This window comes from Typopeltis vanoorti, chromosome 6 (assembly GCF_054136105.1).
Source record: "Typopeltis vanoorti isolate ZY-2024b chromosome 6, IOZ_Tvanoo_1.0, whole genome shotgun sequence".
Classification (NCBI taxonomy): Eukaryota; Metazoa; Arthropoda; class Arachnida; order Uropygi; family Thelyphonidae; genus Typopeltis; species Typopeltis vanoorti.
Window position 1 is genome coordinate 122,431,525 of NC_143554.1, and position 23,771 is coordinate 122,455,295.

Here is a 23,771-nt window from a genome sequence, read left to right on the forward strand (position 1 = left end):
TTGGGTGCATATACATTATGGAGAAAATTCAGTCACTTTTTCTTTGGCAAAATAGGTATAAATATTAATATTAATAAACGTTTTCTTTGTATTGCATGTTGTCATTTCACTTTCTCCAATAATATGTGTCGGGTGTACACGCCTTCGAGGACTAATAATGAAAAAGTCTATCCCCTCCTTTCTGGGCATGCGCTTTATTGCGTAACTTTCGCCGTCGTTTTTATCACGTGTTGTGTATATTTGTGTTATAGTGATGGTTGATTAATTGTTTGTCATATAGATATAGATATGTACCTTATACTTTAATTTTATTATTTATTTTAAATTTTTGTGCACCTAAAAAAAATGCACATACCGAATAGAGTATAGGGTTTGCTTTATTGCCCCTAATTCTCCGAGTTACTTAATGAATGGTTTCTATCCGCGCGATTTGTTTATCTTAGATTGGTAATTTTCCCGAAAACGATGTTTGTAAAACAGGCATTATTAACATCTTAATAACATAAACTAGCACATCTTTCATATCATGGAGAGCGAAAGTGATAGTAGTGGTGGGAAAATCCCCACTACAATAGCAAAAAAGAAAATAAAATATATACAGAAATATCTTGATAAGTGGGAAAGGGAACCTCTCTTTTGTGACTGGCTTTCTAAGAGTAGAAAAGGGGTAAGTTTTGCATATTGTAAAGCATGCCATCGTGATCTCGCAATCGGTGCCGGTAGAGTAGATTTGGGAAGACATTTGAAGGGCAAAAAACACCAGAAGAATGCCATAATGATGGCTAAACAGCATGCTCGTTTAGGCATTTCACAGAACTTACATTCTTCATTCCAAGAACAAGTAAAGGAGGCAGAAATCAAGTTAGCAGCTTTTGTGACTGAACATAATTTGCCAGCGAATTTAATTGAACATTTATCAAAACTTGTGAAATCTATATGCAAAGACTCAGCTATTGCAAAAAAAATCTCATGGAGGAAAACTAAATCAACACCATATATTACAAAGATAACTAGAAAATGCAGTACCGATGAACTGAATAGCATTCTTCAAGAAAGATATGTTATAGATGACAGCACTTGTGAAGGATACATTGATCTAAACTGTGAGAGTGAGAAAAACATGGAGCCACTGATATTTGCTCAAACTACACCACAGCAAGAAACCATGCAAAAAAGGAAAGTGGTAGAAACAGAAATTCAGCAAGAGCTTTTGCAGCATAAGAGTAATTTTGTATCCTTGCCACAAACTGTTACATCTTGGCAGGTTGGTGTAGTTTATAACAATTATAACCAAAAAAGGCCCAGTAATTGTTTATTATTATTCAGTGCTTAATTCATATGAACCTAATGAAAATAAGGTAGTTTTTTAGGTGAAAGAAGTTGCATTTATTTTTAACACTTAACTATTCTAGTGCTAAAATATATATGGTGTGGAAATTGAAATTCTTTATATAGTGTTTTGATTACTGTCGAAAACCACATGTTAGATTCTTATCCTAACAGTTCAGTAACTCATCTTCAGTGTTTTGTGAAATGTTCTGTTTAATATTTACTTTTTTTTATAGATTGGCAATGTAACAAATTTACGGTCAATTGAACACAAATAAATGAGATTACAACTGTAGTTCTTTAGGCTAATTGTTCATTTTGGGATACATATACAGTTATAGTAAATGATGTGTCATTAGTATAACACTATACTCAATAGTATTAGTGTAATCAGTAGTATTAGCAGTTTATATTAATATAATATTATATTAGTAATTATCAATCAGACAGCAACAAACCGCTGTTTTTTTTTAAGAATCTTTTCTGAAATTTAAGAATATTAGAACAGATTCTTAAAAATTGTTTAAAATTGACCATGAATTCAGGGTCAAAGTGCATGTGTGCATACTCATGTCAACTCAGTTGGTATTCTACAAATTTTACTTGAATTTTATGGAGGGCTAATTTTAAAATAGTTTGGTTGAGAATGGAAACCAATCTTGTTTCAATTTTGAACTGACTATATAATTCCTACTCAGTATCTTAGACATTGTTTTGATTATTGAAAGATCAGTCTTTCTATCAGGTTTTTTTTTTGTGGGGAAACCCACTTTTCATTTACAAATCTTTTATTCAGAATGTAGCACTTCGCAATATTTTCATAGCATTTTTAAAAAAGACAGAAAAGAAAAAAGAGGAGGTGAGATATTATGACAATTTCAGAACAGTTATATCCTCTCAAGGTTTCACTTGAAAAAAGCAATAATGATAGTGGCTTTGATTCCATTTGGTGTGAAGTTGAGGTTTGTGCAAATTTTGGATATTTAGTGGATGTTGCTACAGGCCAGGGAATGTAGACAGAGAAGATTCTGAAATGTTCAGACAGATGAGACTGTTGAGTGACAGGAGGGTTAAATAATGGGTGACTTTAATTATGGAAGTTTAAAGTTTATTTTTCACTTGGTTAGAGTATAATAAATTTAGTTTATCCTTTATCCAAGTGTGAGCAAACAAAGTTTGCGCCTGAAAGTATCTTCAGGACTGGGGTAAGGTGGTACAACACCAGGGAAACTCTGGTGTTGTACCACCTTACCCCAGTCCTGAAGATACTTTCAGGCGCAAGCTTTGTTTGCTCACACTTGGATAAAGGATTAAACTAAATTTATTATGGAAGTATTGACTGAATGCAGGAAATAGCATGTGTGAGTAAGTAAAACAAGTTTCTTCATCTACTCAGTGATAATTCTTGGAGAGTGATGAGTGAGTGGAAATGGTTCTCCAGGCTCCATGGAGATGCTGTAAAATAATAATAATAATTATTATTATTATCTTATGCAGCTACTAGTTTAGGCAACACATGGGGCTTGAGTTAATAATATCATCTCATACTGCAATAACAGAAGATGTCACCATGATGCCACCATTTGGAAAGAATGATCATGTGGTTTTGACATGGGGAGTTGCTAGCTGGGTACAAATTGTGGAATTACAAAGCAGGGGACTATGATAAATTAAGGGAACAGATTGATGATGTGCAATGGCTCATTGAAAGGGAGAGAAATCAGTAGTGCCTGGATTTAGTTCACATTCAATTGCTTGGCAGTATTAGATTGTATTTCTAAGCTTTGGAGGATAAATAAAGTAGGAGTGAAATGGATAAATCATGGAATTATGCAGGAACTTCTTAGAAAGAGGATGTTATGGAGGAGGCATAAAGAACAGGGCACCCATCAATAGCACGAGGAGTGTAAGGTGCAAGCTAGAAAGGTGACAAGTGTAGTAAGGAAAGAGAAATTTGCATATGAAAAGAGATTGGCTGAAGCAGCAAAGCAATGTCCTAGAGAATTCTGTTGTATGTTGCTGGTAGAAGAAAGGGTGGAATATGGAAGGCTGACTTTAGTTGCTGCAGATGGAACAAGAGTCACATCTGCTGAATATATTGTGGAAATATTTAATGAGTATTTTGTTACTGTATTTCATGGGGGGGGGGTAGTATTGAATGGCAATAAGAAGGATGACAGACAACTGACAGTACAAGAATGAGAAATGTTTAGAATTTTAAGTAACTGATGTTAATAAGGCTGTGGGATTGGATGGGATATTACCACATATATTAAGGGAATGTGCAAAAGAGCTGACTGTACCCTTGAGTTTGTTGTTCAACAGGGATAGAAGAGTGGAAAGAAGGAAAAATAGTGCCACTGCATAAAGGAGAATCCAAGTCAGTAGTGTCAAACTATAGGCCAGTGTATATATCAAGTGTAGTTAAGGTGTTAGAGAAGAATACAAATGTGATTGATGAGAATGGAAGGCTGCTTTCGAGAGAGCAGCATAATTTGTTAGGGGAGATCAGGGCTATACTTATGCACAGGTGCATGAAGCTCTAGCTGGGGTCCTCCTGAAAATTTAGGGCCAATTTAAGTGCCCCAAACAGTGAAGGGGGGGTCGCAGAGCACTCTAGCACCTTGGGGGCCCACCAGACTTGGGAAGAGTTTAAGTACGGCCCTGGAGGAGGTTAAGCTTTAGTAGCTTGGTTGAATTTTTATAATAGGGTGACTAGTGTATTGGATGGGAGAGATGCTTATACAGTGATATATTTGGATTTGATCGAGTACCACATGATAAACTGCTGTTGAAATTATGCAGGATAGGGCTGGAGGTCATTTGATAGGCTTGTTTACAAGGTTGGTTGACTAATAGAAGCCAGAGAGTTGTGTATAAGGATGCTGTGTCCCAAAAAAAGGAAGGTAATGAGTGGGATGCCACAGGGTTCTGTTCTGTTCTGGGACCACTGCTGTTTGACTTATATCATTGATATATAAGTCAGTTGTTTGCACCATCAGCAAACAACTGAATGTCTCCTTCCTCATAGTGTGGAAGGAGACATTCAGTTGTTTGCTGATGGTGCTAAAGGAAGAGTAATGTCAGAAAACTCTGATGTGTTGTTGTTACAAGAGGATTTGAATAGGCTGGAGAATTGGGATGTCGTTTCAATATTTATAAGTATAAAGTTATGCACTTTGGCCAGATAAGATGGAATGAGATTTACTACAATGCAGGAACTTTGCTTCAGGAGGTGGAGGAAGCAAGGGATTTAGGCATCTTGATAGATAGGGAACTGAAGTTCAGTGGATACATCATGAAAGTTGTAATGGTTACCCAAAAAATTGCTGCTATAATGCAATGCTGACATGTATGGATAAAGAAGTGATAGTTCCACTCTATAAGGTGTTAATTAGGCCTCATTTAGATTTCTGTTGACAGATCTGATCACCTGGCTGTGTCAGTGATAGGGAAACATTGGAGAGAGAGAGAGTGTAGAGGTGAATAACTAAAATTGCCTCAAGACTGAAATATTGAGTATGAAGAAAGATGATGGAATGTAGTTTTCAGAGCTTGGTAGATAGGAGGATGATGGGTGATATGATTGAGATGTATAAGCTGGTGACAGGAGCCTACCAAATAGATACAGTGGAATTATTGCATAGGATAATGGATGATATAAGAACTAGAGGTCATCCCTGGAAACTGTACAAAGGTCATGTGAGTAAAGAAGTGAAAAGAGGTTTTTTGCTTGGCAGGTGGTAAACGAGTGGAATGCATTGCTGGAATGGGTTGTGAGTGCTCCAACATTGAATGTGTTCAAAGCAAGGTAAGATAGTTATTGCGGTCTGTAAGTATTCAACCTCCCGTGATGAGTCTTTGGACTCCATGGAGGCTTGGAAGTTATACTAATTCTAATAAATAAGATATAAAGATCTTAATGATCACTTCTTGGGTTTCTTTTAATTGTCAATGTCAAGGATCAAATGGAGAGGACTTAAATCACTATAACAAAATACAACAGCTTTTATCCTATGACTGAAATCCATTTCCTTATTCTGCTTTGTCCCCTCTACTGCTGCCCTCTGGAACAGTCTTCTGTCATGTGTTTTCTACAGAATACAATCCATAGCTCATCACACAAAATGTGAACAAGTTCCTTCTCACCCATCCACGGTGCTACTATAGGTTACTCAACCTCTTATGTATGGGATTATCATTAAAAAAAAAAAAAACACTCAAAGAAATGTCATTGTCCACTGTTGTTACACAATTTAGTTATATTACAAATCAAACCAGTGAATGTATTAAATATTATCATCATCATTAGAGCCCTCCAGGTAATCAAGGACTCATTGAGGGTGGCCATAGATCATCCACATTAGATGTCATACCCTCTCTTAAACTCATTCACACTGGATGCACTCGCTGCTTCAACAGGCAAACTGTTCCACTCACTCACTGCTCTGAGAGAAAAATCTAGTTCTCACCCCCCTTTCATTACCTAATACAAATGCTTTATTCCTCTTGTCTTCTCCAAACCTATATAATGAAAAATTTCATCAGTTCATAACCTATGATATCCTTTCAAAATTTTAATAACCTTTGTCATTAAAATTCTGACCCTTCTTTCTCCTGTTTATCAGTGTCTGCAGTCCAACCTATTCTCAATCTGACCTTGTAATCTACATTCCATAAATATCAACTTTGCTAATGTTCTTTGCGCACCCTTTTGACAGATTCGTTATCCCCTCCAAACCCAGGAGACCAAAACTGCATCTAGGTGCAGTCATATTGTGGCCTTGCATTCCAATTCCAATCCCAGGAGACCAAAAAGGAACAAAATGACTTCCTTATCCTTACATGTCAGTTTTCATTTCAGCATTGCAGTTACCCTCTGATATATGCAGTTTTTGCTATGTGACCTTTGAATTTTAGTTTCCTATCCACCATAACTCCAAGATCTCTAGTTTCATCAATTCCTTGTAACATAATCCCACCAGTATAATATCTCTTTGGAAATTTCATCTCAGCAAAGTGCATAAGTTTACACTAACTAACATCCAGTTGATAGCCATTAGCATTTGCCTACATTTACAGCTGTTCAAATCATTCTGTAAGTGGTGGATATTCATAGTCTCTGATTGCCTTGCCTATCTTTTTAGCAAATCTCCTGTCAGATCCTTCTCAATATCATTAATGTATAGAATGAATGACAGTGTTTTAAGGACTGATCCTTGAGCTACACCACTGGTCATCTTAAATCTGACATATTCACATCCACCAATATCACTTTCTGATACCCGTCTGTCAACATTCCACTTATCCAAGTTAAGCAATTACATTCCAATCTGATATTCTCCATTTTATATAACAGTCCTTCATGTGGTAACCTATCAGATGTCTTGGCTAAGTTCAACACTGTCATAGTATATCCATTCCCCTTATCCAACTCAGCCATAACATTGTTAAAAAATGTGAGCAAATTTCTAAGGACCTCCCTTTAGTAAACCCCATTCTGTTCCTTGCAGAATCTAGCTTGTCTGTCAACCCATTTCTATGTGTGAGTTCTTACCAACTCTAAAATATTCACCACCACTTTAGAGATGATAGGTCAGTACATCTGTTTTGTGCCACTTCTGTACAAAAGAACTATATTACATTCTTTTGTCAGATCTTTCCTGAGCTGAGACTCATGCTATACAAACATGTGAAGGACTAAACTATTTTGGCTGAACATTCATTTAGCACATGTGATGATATCCCATGTGGCCCTGTTACTGAATTCTTATCTAAGTTATGCAAAAGATCTTCAACCTCATTCTCATGTACCTGTTAACTCTTTAATCAATGAATAATTAAAAGGTGCATGAGTAGTAGTAGTAGTACAAGAGTAGCACTGTGTTACATCACCTTGTTGATATAATCTTAGCAAAGTGAGCACTTATTAATTGAACAATTTCATTAGCTTCTGACACTAGAGTACCATCTGCATTCAATAAAGTTATTCTTCCGCATTCATTCTTTCTTTTGCTTGTGGCATAACAATAAAATTCTTTTGGATTGCCTTTAGCCTGCATAGCCTATTTCTTTTCATATTCTGATTTAGCTTTCCTCATACTCATAATTTTTTTGGCCTGCACTTTATATATTTCATAACTCTTCACAGAGTTATGAAATATATAACTTCTTTCATTCTCGTGATATTCTTTCCATATCTTCTTCTTATGGATTTCTTGCTTAATAAGTTTGCACATCCATTTCGCTCTCCCTCTATTTGTTCTTCAATCTCTAGGGACATATTCAGATACTGCCTCATTTAAGAACTTTTTATAAAGCTTCCTTAGCATTACTGATGTCTTTCTCATTCAATAACTGATACCATGGTACCAAAGATAGTATTCTCGTGAGTTTGTTATAATTTCCATCTTTTTGGTTCACCATATAAACTGTTATAATTTGAACATCCCAGGACAATATAGCACATGTCCAGTTAAGAATGTGAATGCTTTGCTAACTGGTGGCAAAGCATTCGCATTTTTAACTGGGACTTCTGATGAAATCTAACATTCTTTGACTTAGAGTTCTTTCTTTTACATACTACTTGAGAAAGTTTACAACTCAATAAATTCTCCTTCATTCTTATTATGAGATTTCTCTTCAACCCAGTCAATGTTTGGATAATTTAAGTCACCATTATGATAACTTGCTTCGTACCCAACATGGTAAGTTGGTGATGCATTTCATAACCCCCCCCCCCCAGCAGCTGAACTACCAGGTCTGTAGCAACACACACACCATATATTTTATCCTGTTAGCTTTGACTTCACACCATAGCCTAAAATTCACTGCTACATAGGACATTGTTATTGCTTTTAGCTTTCACAAGTTTCTATCCTAACTGAACACAAATCATCTGGTATCATTATTAGTCCCCTCCCCTGCTTAAATCCTATGTAAACTGTCACCTGGCATACTCTCTCTCTCTCTCTCTTTTAATGTGAATTTATGCCAGTTTACATTAAAAAATGCAGTTCTTTATTCTTCAGATCTTTGATTTACCAATAGAAAATATGTGTCATTTTCTCATAATCCACTACATATCTAAAATTATGTATATCAAAACAAATGTAAAATTTAATATATCTTGATATTGTTACTTTGTATTTATAAATTTCAGGATCATCCTAGAAACCTCATTCCTGAATTATTAAAACAATTGTATAATCTTGGCTGGGTGACAACCACTGGAGGAGGAATAAGCATTAAATTTGGGTATGTTTTTGTAAATTTTTTTATTTACCATAGCATTCAGTATTAAAAATATTTCTTTGATTTTTATATACTCTTTTCATTCTGAGCATTTAAAATTTATTCAGTTTTTTGATAATATATCAACCTCACACATGAGGAGTTGCAAAACTTATGGCAAACTAATGCATTGTATGGGCCAATAGTTAAGCAGAAAGAACCTATTGATATTTCTTGCACAGTTGGTATTTGGCAAAATACATGACGAATGTTTCAGAGAACACAGGTGTATATGGAATGAAAGGGAAGGATGAGAAGTTAGGTAAATTTGAATCTGAATTGTGGATAGATATTAACTAGCATCTGCTTTTGTTTTCACATGTTTAGAAAAAAAAAGTGGAGGGGGTAGTGGCCAATTCAGTGTAGCAAGCAGAAACAGAGCAAATGTGAGGAAGTGGTTATGAGAGTAGTGTCATCTTTTAAGTCTTCTCTTGGATAATATCAAGCTTTTAGCTTGATATTATCCAAGCTAAAAATGTTCCAAACCTGGGGTTGGAACATTTCTTATATATTTATTGTTACAAGTAAGTAAAATGAAAGAAAACAGCCCAAGAAGCAAAATCTTATATTTCCTGGAAATCTGAATATTATCAGAAGGGAAGGGAGGAGAGATCTGTTTTATAAGAAATAATATAGGACTATGTCTTCACGGGTATCCTAGTCAGACTGGAGAATGATGATGAGATCAGCGTTTAAGGTATTAATTGGACCGCATTATGCATCACTTGACCCAGTGCCAAATTGATGTTTTTGGAAAAAAAATCATGTTTTGTAAACTTTTCTTAGGAATGTATTCCGTTTGGTGTTTAGTTCTTTGAAAGAAAACTGAAAATATAGACTCCTGTCAGTTTCGATTTTTTTATAGTTAGGTTACATCATTATACGTCAGATGGCAAACTAATCTCCAAAACATCAGTTTGACACTTGGTCAAGTGATGCATAACTCAGTCCAATTATGAAATATCTTCTATCTTAATACAGAGTGCTATGAAGTCTGCTAAGTGAAGAAGAACAGAATGGAATATTAATCATCAACAAAAATATGGATAGAATTTGAAGTTAGTGACAGGATCATTTAGTGTAGAAATCTGAAAAGAGAAAACCATCTACATGCAATAAACAATCAGAGAGAAAGCTGGTGATACAGTTGCAAAGGACAGCAGGCAGACCATAAAATTATACTTTAGTGAGTAGGTCTCTTTGCCAAACCTTATCCAGCACCCTGGAAATGTCAAGAGCAACCACTCAAGCTTTTCCATGCCTTTCCTTGGCTGTCTTAAGGTGAGTGAGATTGGATAGAAGATCTGTATGAAAGTGATAGAATCCATGTTGTTTGTCATTAATTAATTTTATTTTTACTGAACATTAATAAACACTTTATTTTTATTATTATTAAAATTTATTATTTTTATTTTATTAAAATTTTATCAAACAGTTTATTTATTATTATTATTATTATTATTATTTTTTTTTGAGGGAGGGAATGAATATAAATTTGTTTCTCTGTTATAAGGTAGACTTTCTTCACCTCTGCCAGATGAATATGAATGAAATATAATATGTAATTGATGTTAATTCTAGAGTACGAAGAGACACCATCCTTAGAAGAATCCTTAGTTAGGATACCTGTTGATATTTTAACAGGTATGGTATTCCAACTATAAAGATTCTTCCAAGAGGTTTAGGGAGACGGGTACCTTTTCTCCTGAGAAAAAGAAAAATATGGATGAAAAAGGAAAACTACGCTTACTCAAGGTTGTTTACTAGTTAGAAAGAGCAAAATGAATTCCAAGATTATGCCTGCTGTAGACTTAAATAGAGACTTGGCAGCTAGTAGGACTAATGTTTCTGATATGATAGTCCATCGAAGATTGTTGGAAGCAGGGAGGACTGCCCACAGACCAAACAAGAAACAATTCTTGATGAAGGCTATGCAGAAAGAGGGCTCCAGTGGGCAAAAGTGTACAGAGATTGGACTGTTGAGAAGTGGAAGAAGTCATATTCTCAGATGAGAGCCATTTCTTTGTCTGCAAATCAGCAGCTGAGAAGACTTCTCCCACCCACCTTCAACAAGCTCCTTAACATCCATCTAAAAAGATGTTCTGGGGGTGTTTTACACGTGATGGTCCAGGATTACTTGTGCCTGTTGACGGTATGATGAACAGTGACCAATACATAAAAACATAAAAAGAGTGGTCCCACATATCCAGAAAGACAAAGAATTCATCTTCCAACAGGATCTCACTTTGTTCCATGTCACACTTTTTCACACTTCAAAAAAAGTGAGAGTTCCTCAAAAATTATAATATCCAATTGCTTCAGTGACCAGGTAACTCTCCTGATATTAACCCAATAGAAAATTTGTGGGCCATAGTGAAAAAGAGACTTGGAAAATTAAACTGTGATCCACAAATTTTCTATTGGGTTAATATCAGGAGAGTTACCTGGCCACTGAAGCAATTGGATGTTATAATTTTTGAGGAACTCTCACTTTTTTTGAAGTGTGGCATGAGTGTGGATAACTTAATACAACCCATTATAAAAGTATGATTTTGAGATGCAGAAATAAGAAAATGTGTTCTACATTGACAGAGGCCATGCCTAAGTGAATTAATGAACTTATTAGGAACAGAGGAGCACGGATAAATTATTAGGTAAAGTTTGAGTTTAATTTTTGGACTTATTTTCTTCTAAAATTAAAATTTTGCAAGATTGTATGTGTCTATATCTATATATATATAAAACTATAGAAAAAAGTGCATGCTGATAATGATACTGAATAAAAGAATGTTATTTTTAGAGAACAAAACAGAAAAATATGAATTTAAAATTAAAAGAAAGAAATCATCATCAAATTCCTGACATATACCCTCAAGGGATGTATAGTATATGATAGTACTACATGAAAAATTTACATCATTACTAACTTCCTATTTACAATTTTCCTCCAAATCAGTCTGTTAGCTGTCAAGACTCCAACGTTATCAGATCTTATATTTCTATCTTCTAAGGCACTTTTTATTACATCAATCCACCTATATTTTGGTCTTCCTCTGGGACTTTTTCTTGCCAACCTGGCAAAGAACACTTGTTTTGCTAATCTTTCCTCTCCCATTCTGTTTTAGTGACCATACCACCTGAGATTAGCTCTGCTAATGCATTCCTGGATGCTGACAATGTTAAGTTCTTTCCTAATATCCTCATTTTTAAAATGATATTGCCATTGATGACATCTGTTCATGCCCATAATCTTTCTCAGGACTCATATCTGCAGTCTCTAGTCTATGGTCAAGTGTTTTATTTCTGACCCAGCTCTCAGATCCATAAGTTAAAATTGCTTTGAACACTGTCTTGCGTACAGCTAATTTAGTGTTTTCACTAATTTCTCTCTTATTCCATATAAATTTATTCATTTGACTTACTACCATATCAGCTTTGTTGATTCTGTTGTCTATTTCCATATTGAATTTACCATTTTCACTAAAAATCATGCCTAATTAGCTGAAATGTCATTGTTGATATTGAAAATATCTACAATGCAGTTGATATTTTCAATGCTTCTGCCTATTTTCATTGTCTCTGTCTTCATACTTCATACCATATCTTTTACAACAGTTATTCAGTTTAGTCAGGGAATCTTGCAGACTTGTATTTAGAAGTATAACATCATCCGCATAAAGCAAAGAGCTGAGATTAACATATCCAATTTTGATATCAGGTTTAATACCACTTTCCTTCATAATGTGATCCATATAGATAACGAATAACAGAGGGGACAATGTACATCCTTGTCTGACACCAGATTTAACATTAAACCATCTTCCTGTACTTGTTTCAAATGTAACTGCTGACTTACAGATTAAATAGAGAAGTATTGATTGATATAATGTCCCATTGACACCATGTAATTGTAGTTTTCGAATAGTTTCTCTCTTGGCACCTTGTCATATGCCTTTTCTAGATCTACAAAATTTAAATACAGATCTTTGTTATATTACCATGATTTCTCAACTCTTTGTCGTAAAGTGAAAATCTGATCCTAATAGCCTCTATTTGGCCTGAATACAGCTTGTTCTTCACCAGGCTTCTCTTTCACAATCCTTCTCATTAGTTTCTCAAGTGTATTTGCATATATCTTATCAGGAGCACTGAGTAGAGCGTTGAAGTCTGCTCTGATCACCCAGAATACGTCCCTCTGTCCAGGCCTTCTGAACTATGCAGTGCAGCCACTGTAAGACTTTTATACCTCTAGTTGAGCATTTCTGGTCGAATATCATCTACTCCTGCTGCCTTTCCACATTTCAGGCTTTTTATGGCTTTTTCTACTTGAAGTATGTATATGTATTCCTGACTGCATGCCTGTTGGGTGTTTTTTACCATTGTGCTCTCATCACTGCTTGTTTCATTTAGCAATTTTTTGAAGTAATTATTCCATACTTCAAGGATATCTATTTCTCCCGTTTTTCATGTCACCTTTATCATCTCTAATTCCCTTTATAGCACTCTTTCCTCTATTTCTGAGCTTCTTCAACAACCCCCAGAATATCTTGCCAGCTTCTTGATATTTATTTTCTATGTTCTTACCAAAGTCTTCCCATGACTTTTGTTTAACTAGTTTTACACAAAGTTTAGTTTTCTTACATTTGTCTCTGTATTTTCTAACAGCATAGGCTGACTTGTGCTCTTTAAGAAAGATTTTAAAAGTCTCACTGACTATGTTATTATTGATATGCTTTCTTCTTTTCCTTCACTGCCTCTTTAACTTCCTGTGTCCACCATGGAGTTCTGATTTTTCTATCCTTGCAGCAACCTCACCACATGCCTCTCTGGCTGAATCAATCAATGTTTTATTCAGAGTTTGCCAATGAATCTCCAAGGTTTGGTTCCTGTTCTCAAACTGTTTCATTTTTTCTGGTGTACACTCTGGTGTCCTTCACCATGGACAAAATATCGCAATCAACAATAACATAGTGAGACTTTTCTTATTCCTTGCCTCTTCTCTCCATATGAATTTGTGCACTTTTACCTTTCCTGTAAGTCATTTGCTTATCTAACAATATATATACAGATGTGATTTGTTGTTGGTTATTTATATTTTGTAACAAATCTCTCTCTCCCTTTCTCTCTCTTCCCCCATTTCTTGTTTCATAAGTAAGCCAATTATAAATGCAAACATGCAAGGCTAGAAATTATTCATATGGAGAGAAGAGGCAAGGAATAATCTTATCTTCTCTCCATATGAATTTGTGCACTTTTACCTTTCCTGTAAGTCATTTGCTTATCTAACAATATATATACAGATATGATTTGTTGTTGGTTATTTATATTTGGTAACAAATCTCTCTTTCTCTCTCTTCCCTCATTTCTTATTTCATAAGTAAGCCAATTATAAATGCAAACATGCAAGGCTGGAAATTATTCATAGGGAGAGAAGAGGCAAGGAATAAAAAAATCTCATTGACTGTTATTTTGATAGTAATATTTTCTCCCTGATGAAGGACACAGAGTGTACACCAGAAAAAATGAAAGAGTTTGAGAACAGGAACCAAACCTGGAGATTTAGTGGTAATTTGTGCACTTTTACCTTTCCTGTAAGTCATTTGCTTATCTAACAATATGTATACAGATATGATTTGTTGTTGGTTATTTATATTTTGCAACAAATCTCTCTCTTACCCCATTTCTTGTTTCATAAGTAAGCCAGTTATAAAAGCAAACATGCAGGCTAGAAATTATAGGATGGCATGTAATTTATTCTGTACGATAGTAATATACCGATGATCCACTGTTATGTTATACTGCCATTTGACAATCAATTGCCTGTCTCTTAGATAGATCAATTTTTGTAATCCTCTATCAGTCTCTTGTATCAGCTAGCTATTCCCATAGGACTATTATTGGTTGGATGTTTTATAATTGTTGAACATGCTTTGGTTCACTTATGCTCATGACAGTCTCTTGCAAGGGCACCTCAGTAAGGTAGTCGTTTCTGTGATACTTACACTTCTAGTGTGGCCTATTTTACCATGCTCGGCCACTTAGATTACCCTATTATTGTTGAATTGCATCCATATTTGGTGTCTTGGTACTGTATCACTATATCTTTTCTTTCCATAGATTGGAATGGGCATATGTCACTGTGTTTGAAGCACAGGTGGTAAGGTGTACTTAATAAACTGATCACTCCAGTGTTCATATAAAATATAATGTACAAATGTGCATTTTACTCTTATTCTTCAAATTAATTGCAGATTTTTTTTTAGACTTTTATTTAATGTAACAATAGTAAGACTTAGCCAACCAAATTGTACTTATTGGCTTAAACCAAAAAATAAATATTTTATTTTTAAGGCAAGAGATCTATGTTGCTCCTTTTGGTGTTCAGAATGAACAGATTTCTCTAGAAGATATGGTTGTTCAGGATATTGATGAACAATTAGTTTCTGATCCTTCATACCACAAAAAATTGAAGAAAAGTGACTGCTCTCCATTGTTTTTGAATGCCTACACTGTAAGAGGTACTAGATAAAATAAATATAGTATAATTATAGCTCAGATTTTATTTTGAAGGGAATACATTAACTTTCATAATATCTGACCAAGCAGCATTCAATTTGTACTACAAACTATTTATATTTTTTGAATGGCTGCTCACTGAAAGAAACTATTCAGTAACTAGTCATTGATGATCAGTTGGAAGAGGAATAGTTTGTAGTATTTTTTTATTGTATTTTTTATTTTCTTAATTTTTTTTTTTTTGTTCAGTTCTTTTCCTTTGTTAATGTTACAAAAATGCAAGTTCATTGAGATTATTAGCTTTATAGCTAATTTGTAATAAAGCTAAGTTGTAATTTATAATATTTATAGTTATAGCAGGAACTGTGATTTTGACTATGGCTATCCCATTACTGTAACTTTTTTTTTTATATGATATCACCCATGAAAGTTTATACTTTGCAGGATATTAGTACTGTGGGTGAACTAAGGATTTGATAATCTCAAAATCCTGCACTAGATGCCAGACATCACTTTTTCAAGCCACTTCAAACCTCCAGACCTGTTGGTATACAAGCACTTCAATGACTACACAAAATTTGAATCAAATGTCATACATTAATTGAAGTGAATAAAATAAGTCATTGATGGGAATAAAATATCACATCGTCAGAGTAAACTCTGATGAAATGATGACAAAATTTCATTAGAGTTTACTGTTGCAAGAGACTGTACTGTTAGATGAAGCAAGAATGGAAATGAAAGCAAATGTCACAGAATACATTCATTCTACCATTCTGAAATCAGCAATATGAAACTATTAGGAAACCCAAGGAACAGTTTGAATAGCAAATAGAGCATTAGGCTAGGTGTGTGTGTGTGTGTTGGAAAACTTACAGATAAAAAAAAACATCTGTACAGATACACCTGACATATCCAAAGTTTTCCTAGGAATGGAGTGTGCCTAAATTCACTATAACTAACCTTGCATTATAATAAACTTTCTCTGGTTTATAAGACTGCTGTAGCACAGATCTACTGTATAAAGGTTTTGCAGTGACTAAAGCTTGTGTAAGATAAATTCAAGAAGCTATAGTTATCCAGCTGAATGGAGTGGAGTGAGTCTTTTTTTTCCCCCTAAATTCATTATAGTGTGCCTTGCACTATAACACACCTTCTCTGGTTTCTAGGGCTTTGCTATAACAAGCATCTGTATAAATGTTTTACAGTGACTACGCTCTATAACTTAGATGGCTAGGACATTAAATTCCAGATGTTTGGAGTAGAGCTTTCATCATACCATTTTATAAAAACAGAAATAATGCTGAAGGTGATAATTATAGAGGACTTTCTTTACTGAATATTCCAGGCAAGATTTAAGCAGTCATACTTCAGAAAATTGTGAAATATTGTTGAAGAGAAAATTGGTGAAAAACAATATGTACATAAGAGTTTTCCATAATCACCTATCTTCTAGTATCACACATATATCCCATTGTAAACCTTCCTCTGCTTAACTGTTCTCGAGTCATTGCATCATGATCGCCCTTGCCAACCAGTGGGAGTGTGTCGATATATCATTCCCAACTACATCCTGTAAGACTGTCACCAATCTAACACTCAAAACACTTGTATGATTTCCATCAAGTGTCCTGAGATAGTTGTCCCTCAGAAACTAGAAATTTACTCTTCATTTCCATATGGTGTTTAATATTTATATTTAACATACCATATTGCCCTTACTATTAAACATCAGGAGGAGTACTTTGAAAAACTGCCCTTTCAGGTAAGTTTGAAGTTAATTATTTATGAGATTTTATGTTTATATATGCAGCATGTTTATTTTCTGTTTAGTTAAAAATAATTCAAGGAAAGAGTATTACTGACTAGTGTGGTGATCGAGATGGCAGCTGCTTTGTCTCTGTGAGACATGTACTCCAACTTTTAGTTGTTCCATGAAGTGTGTTATATATATTCTTTAGATCGTGCAGATAATTTGTGGATTTTTAAATCAGATGGCAGGAGAGTTTGCACAAACTATGATTCAGATGAGGAGTTTATAAGTGGTGGTGCACAAATTACTGTGGGTAAAGGTAATGAGAGAGCAGATGTAATAAGTGAGAATGCCACAAGGAGAACAAGTTCCCGTGCATATAGGTAATAAAGTTAATGTGAAGGGGCAGTGTGTAAGCAGGAAGAAAGTTATAAAAAAGTGTGAAAGTGATTTTTTTTGTGAAAGTAGCATGAAAACTGGGACAAACTGAAAATGAAATGATAGTGGTGAATCACATTGTGATGTTTGGGACTGGTGAGAAAAAGAAGGAAGGTGAAAGAATGTGGAACATTAGAACAGAGAGAGATGGAGAAGTGGTAATAAAGTTGATATAAAGTGAAAATAAGTGAGTGAGAATATCAGAAGTGAATTGGTGAGGGGTGGATGCAGCATGAGATAGGCTATTTGGAGAAGGGTCTGGCTGTTGAAAAGTATAAGGAGGAAGGTGCCAATGCAGGACTGATGATGAAGAATGATGGCAGCAAAAAGTTGGAAAGTGGTATAGTGTTGTGTGGAAGCTCTATGGTGAATGATGTTCAAATATATCTATTGTTGATATACTGACAGGGGTGGGATCATAGGAAGAGTGATTGAGGCTCTCCTTTCCTTTTTACAGCCTCAGAAGAATTGATTTATGAGGAAGTGTAAATGAGATTGGGTAGGATTTGAAAATACTGTTGGAGACAGTGAAGCAAAACAGTGTGAGTGGCACAGTTGTGTGTTGCTGAGGTATGACAGTAGAGAGTCAAGGAGAAGAGCATAATAGCTGGAATATGTAATGAAGAAGAGCCTTGAGAGAGAGAGAGAGCTGTTTTTCATCAGTATGAAGTTTGATAGATTACTGTTGAGAGGAGGAGTGTGCATGTTCAGTGTTTGGAAATGAAAATTAAATTTAGACTTGGAGCTGCGAATATAAGCTACCAGTATAGGTGTGAGATGCATGATAGTAGTATGTGACATAGAGCTTTGTTCATGGCTTCTGTACAGGCAAAGTCATATGCTTGTGGAATGATAGGGTGGAAAATTTGGGAAAGAAAGGGGGGACCAGGGAGTGCAAGATATTATGCTTACATACTAATACAAGGAATATTAGGAAAAAAGGGGGACAGATTGTGGCTTTGATAAAATTAATTTGCAAATCATCAGTGTCAGGAAGATGTGGTTAACAGAGGACAATATAATAATGGGAACAGAATATGATGGAATAGCATTTTAGCATTTTTCACAAAAAAACAAAAAAGGATAAAAGAAGGGTAGAGTATTACTGATGATTTTAAAAATTGTATCCCCTTTATGTGGAACATAAAGGAAGCAATTGTGATAATAGCTTTGAGGCCATTATGTGTAAGATTTGAGGTCGGTAAGCATTTTAGATATTTAACAAGGCATTTATTTATTCGTATGGAGTTCCCACCCCGTCCCTATTGGAGTGCAGTGAGCCCCCTCATGGGTTAAGTATTTATGGCTGTAGATCTGTGTGTTCGCGGGGCCGGTTTGCCTGCTTGCGGGATGAAAACCCCCAGATAAACTTGGGGGGAAAACCTTGCTGTCCACGCCCAAGAACGGCTAACTTGGCTATGGCTGAGGAAGATCCTTAAGCTCCTCACGTCGGCGACGGGAATTGAACCTAGGGCACTCCTTCCCCAGGCATATGGTTGCGAAGTGCAAAGCCACTAGGCTAACTGTGCAGACAACAAGGCATTGATATAAGCCAAGGAATGTAGAGGAAGATAATTCTGAAATGTTCTGGTGGATGAGACTGGTGAGTGAAAAGTGATAATAATAGGATGACTTTAACTATGGAAAGAGGAAATAACATAAGTGAATAAGAAGGATGAATTCCTTGAGCTGCTTAGGGATCTATATCTTATGCAACACAAATGCTGGTTTAATGGTTTAATATCTTATACAGTGATAACAGATGAAGTCACCATAATGCTGTCTTATAAGCATGATCATATGGTTTTGACATGGGATGGTAGACAATTTCTGTACAAAAGCAGATTTTAATGTTGGATTACAGAGCAAGAGGTTGTGACAAATTAAATAAACAGATTATTCCTCTTTTGGCATGATCAGTCGAAGGGGAAAAAACTGGTGGCTGGAACTTTATTTAAAATCAGTTACTGATGTTAGTGTCAGATTGAATTCATAAGGTTAAGATGATAAATAAAGTGGGGATAAACTTGGATGAGTCACTGAATTATGGTGTAGGAGCTTCAGAGAAAGAGGATGTTATGGAGGAGATATAGGGTATTTTTAAGGGTATGAGGAGTATAAGGCATAGACTAGAAAGTTAACAAGTGTAGTGAGAAAGGACAAATGGCATATGAAAGGAGATTGGCTGAGGCAGCAAAAAGAAAGAAAGAAAGAAAGAAATTCTAGAGAATTCCATAATTATGGGACTAGTAGACTAAAGGATTCACTCTTTAGAATTCTCTAAAGAGTGATTATGAAAGACTGACTTTAGTTGCTTGAGGTGGCACACATGTCACACATCTGAAGTTATAGTGGAAATCTTCAGTGAGCATTTTGTAGGTGATCTCATGTTATGATAGGTAATAATGTTGAATAACATTGAGAAAGAAGAGGAGATACTGGCAGTTAGGAATGGGAGGTGTTTGGAATTTTAAGTACGCTTTAGGCTCTAAACTTTCAAAAGCTTTAGGCTGCTGTCAGACTAATGGAATATTACCACTTATATTAAGGCAACATACAGAAGAGCTAACAGTGCCCTTGCCTTGATTGTTCATCAAGAGTCTGCCACAAGAACAGTACCAGAAAAGTGCAAGGAGAGAAAAAAAGTGCTACTTCATTAGGGAGAATCCAAGTTTGTGATGTAAAACTAAGGACAGTTTGTATATCAGGTGTGTGGTGGTAGTGAAGATGAGAGACCATTTAGAGATAGAATTCAAACTTGAATTGAGAAATATGAGAAATCTTTCTAGAGAGTAGCATGGTTTTATTAAGGGATCTTGCTTCAGTAACCTGGTTACATTTTATAATGAGGTGACAAATATATTGGATAGAGGAGATTTTTGTATATAATTTTCTTAGATTTTAATTTTGATAGGATACCACATGACAAACTACTGTTGAAATTGAGGAGAATAGAGATCAATAGTCAGTTGTAGCCTAATTACAGGATTGGTTTTAGGAACTAGTGCATGAGATATGAGAATCCAATGTCTTGAAAGAAAATGGAGATAACTGGGATATCACAAGGCTCCATTCTGGGAATGCTGTTGTTTAATTTATATATATTGATGATATACTTGAAGGTTTGAGAGGAGACATTCATTTGTTTATTGATGATGCTAAATTGGGAAGAGAAATGTCACAAGGTTTGATGTGATGTTTTTACAAGAGAATTTGAATAAGTTGGTACTTGGATAGATGAAGTCATGTGCCTTGGCCAGAGAAGATGGAACAAGATATATCGAAAGAACTTCATTCCAGGAGGTGGAGAAGGTGAAGGATGTTGGGTTGATAGAGAGCTTAAGTTCAGGGGAATACTTTGCAAGAGTTGTAAAGGTTATCCATAAAATTTCTGCCAAAATTAGAAGAACAAGTAGGGATGAGTAAGTTTCAGGTTATATCTGGATTTTTGTGCACAGTTCTGGCAAGTGACTAAGACTGGAATGTATGAGGAGATTAGGGGGGGATTTGTTCTGCAGAGCTTGGCTGTTAGTGAGAGGAGGCCTATAAGATAAAGGGAGTTACTGCATATGTGATCAGAAAATGTGAGGTTATTAGCAGAAACCGCATAAGAGTCATGTGAGTAAGGAAGCGAAAAAGAGACTTTTTTCATGACAGGTGGTGAATTAGTGGAATAAGTTACTGGATTGTGTAGTCAAAACTTGAGCAATCACTACATTATAAGTCCGAAAACTTATGAATTTAATGACTCTGTTGAGGTCTAGAAGTAATATTAATACTTTAGGTAGGTTATGTAAGAGCAAGTAAGTGCAATGGTTATATAATTAAGGCATGATAAAAGTGAGGATATAATAAAAATATTGCAAAGTCATAAGAATAATAAATGATAAAATTGCCATTATGGTAAGTGGCAGTAAAAAACTATGTCATAAAAATGGCTACTCCCAGTATACTTGTGTTGATAACAAGCATGGCCCAATTTGTATTATCAGATTATTCGTGTAAAATTATTTTCAGAAAAAAGCATGGTGTCTAGCCAATTTCTACATAGAACATTTAGGAAACCTAGCTATGAATATAGCCACTCTCAAACCAGTAGTTTGTCTGCATTAATAAGATGTGTTTGCTATTTGGCTACATGGTCAGACACATTGAATACATTTTTAGCATATTTAAATATCCAACATCCTAAAATCCACTTCACAATGGATCAGGAAGCTAATGACTGTCTGTCCTTCCCAGATACACTACTTTCACAGCTTCCTGATGGTTCATTATTTCGGTTTATAGAAAACCCACACATTCAGGGAGATATTTGCTCAAGCATTCACATCATTATTCAGCTCAACAGTATGGTATCCCAAAAAACACTAACTCACATAGCCAGATCTATCTGTTCCAATGACAATGCCCTTACCACTGAACTCACTTGTGTCACACTTTCTTAGCCAATGGCTATAATCCCCATAAAATAGAAAAAATACTGAATGCTCCCTAGAAATACTCTCCATTGCCTATTACACAAGACTACAGCAAAACTGTTAATATCCCATACGTTCAAGGCACATCTAAAAAGATATCTAGAGTGCTTAATAAATATCAACTATGTGCCATATTTAAAACATATGTCAAATTGTCAATTCTCATCCTGTCACCTAAGGACAAACTGTTTATCACATCCAAGAGTATATGAAGTGCCCTGTTCTTGTGACCTGGCTTACTATGGACAGAGGAAGAAGTGTTGACATCCACCTTGAAGAACATAAAAAATACATCCAGCACTATCATTATGGCAAGTCAGGTCTAGCACACCATGCCTTGGATACCCTTACACACAAGATCGAATGGAAGAAAGCAAAAGTGCTACACAGAAGTCATTTTAAGTTAGAGAGATTGTTTTTGGAATCAGTAGCATTAAACATACTCCAAACCTCAACAAGTATGGTCGTATCAATTTACCAAAAATCTGTAAGACAGTCATTTAAGATCTAATTAATACTTGTTTTCTCTCTCTTTATCCAACAGTAGATGCACAAATTAGGACTTTAGTTCCTTGTGTTGTCCGTTACAATTTTTTAAAACTGGTCCCACTGTTATACCAAATTGTTGTTTTTTTGTGTACTGTGACACTGTTCTTGTACTCTGAAGATGCTGGATATAATACAAGCAAAATATCAGCTAATAAGTTAGTAAATATTATTTTCTTATCATTCTGTGTTGTGAATCAATACTAATTAATAAACTAAAACTTTAAAATAAATAACTTTTATTATTAAAAGACCAGAAGATAAATGAATAAAATATACAAAGAGCCAACACGTTTCACTAGCCACTGTCTAGCATTTTCAAGGCTGAACTGGTGTGAAAACAAATGCATTGAGTTACATTTCAAACATACAGTTCTATGCCTTACATCGAGAATGACTACAGATACAGAACTTTAAAAGAAGCAGCTGTGGTATTATGCACAGGCAATAATTTAAATAGAAATCAGGGCATTGTTCTTAAAGACATATGGAAAAATCTCATCATCTCTCTCTCTCTCAGTTCGACAGAATTACAATATGCAAATAACTACAAAACACGTGGTCGTGTACCAGAATCTGACTGAAGCTTTCGAACACATGCACACCTTCAAACAGAAGGAACAAAATGTAACAGTCTAACAGTTACAAAAGTGTATGTTTGAAATGTAACTCAATGCATTTGTTTTCACACCAGTTCAGCCTTGAAAATGCTAGAAAGTGGCTAGTGAAACTTGTTGGCTCTTTGTATATTTTATTCATTTATCTTCTGGTCTTTTAATAATAAAAGTTATTTATTTTAATACATCAGACCAAATATGTACAATTTAAAACTAAAACATTGTTAGAATTCTAGGCATTCTGAGCTCGAGAAGATTGGTATGACATATTCATAGATAACTGGCTTTTGTGGGTAGTTTCTGCATATAATCCTGTATGTGGAAGTCACTCAAAAGATGTAAAATTGTTTCCATGCAAATATCAGTGGCATAGATTGGTAGCATATTAAAGACCGCTAATTTTGCTGTGTTTTAATTTTTAGAAGAAAACTCTACAATTATGCAAAATATAGTATATAATTACTGATGAGGCCTGTTTTCATATGAATGACTGTATTAAAACCAAGACATGAATATGTGAATCATGTGAGATAATGGAAACACTACATTTCGAGGATATAGTGTGTGCTCTTTCAGAACATAGTATTATTTGATCTATTTTCTTGAAGATACTGTAATTGTGGACGGTTATCTCTGTCTCTTCAAAGATGTTGCTTCCATTTCTCCAAGGCATGATGTCAGTTTCAAGGGAGACATTCATCCAGCATCATGGAACTGAAAGACAAATATAATCAGCATTTTTGGTTATACACTAAGTGCTGATACACGTTCTTTGCCAGCAGTAAAAAAATAATTAAA

General features: G+C 35.1%; 1 protein-coding gene across 1 annotated transcript in view; it reads left to right on the forward strand.

The window, feature by feature from the left end:
• Positions 1-241: 241 nt before the first annotated feature.
• The window catches only part of LOC150105886 (uncharacterized), a 138,671-nt gene continuing 115,141 nt past the window's right edge, over positions 242-23,771 (forward strand). Inside the window, exons 1-3 of the mRNA XM_090393656.1 lie at positions 242-1,264; positions 8,492-8,586; positions 14,974-15,140. Coding sequence (XP_090249782.1) covers positions 527-1,264; positions 8,492-8,586; positions 14,974-15,140 — 1,000 coding nt within the window. The 5' untranslated portion in view covers positions 242-526. The remainder of the gene's footprint in view (positions 1,265-8,491; positions 8,587-14,973; positions 15,141-23,771) is intronic.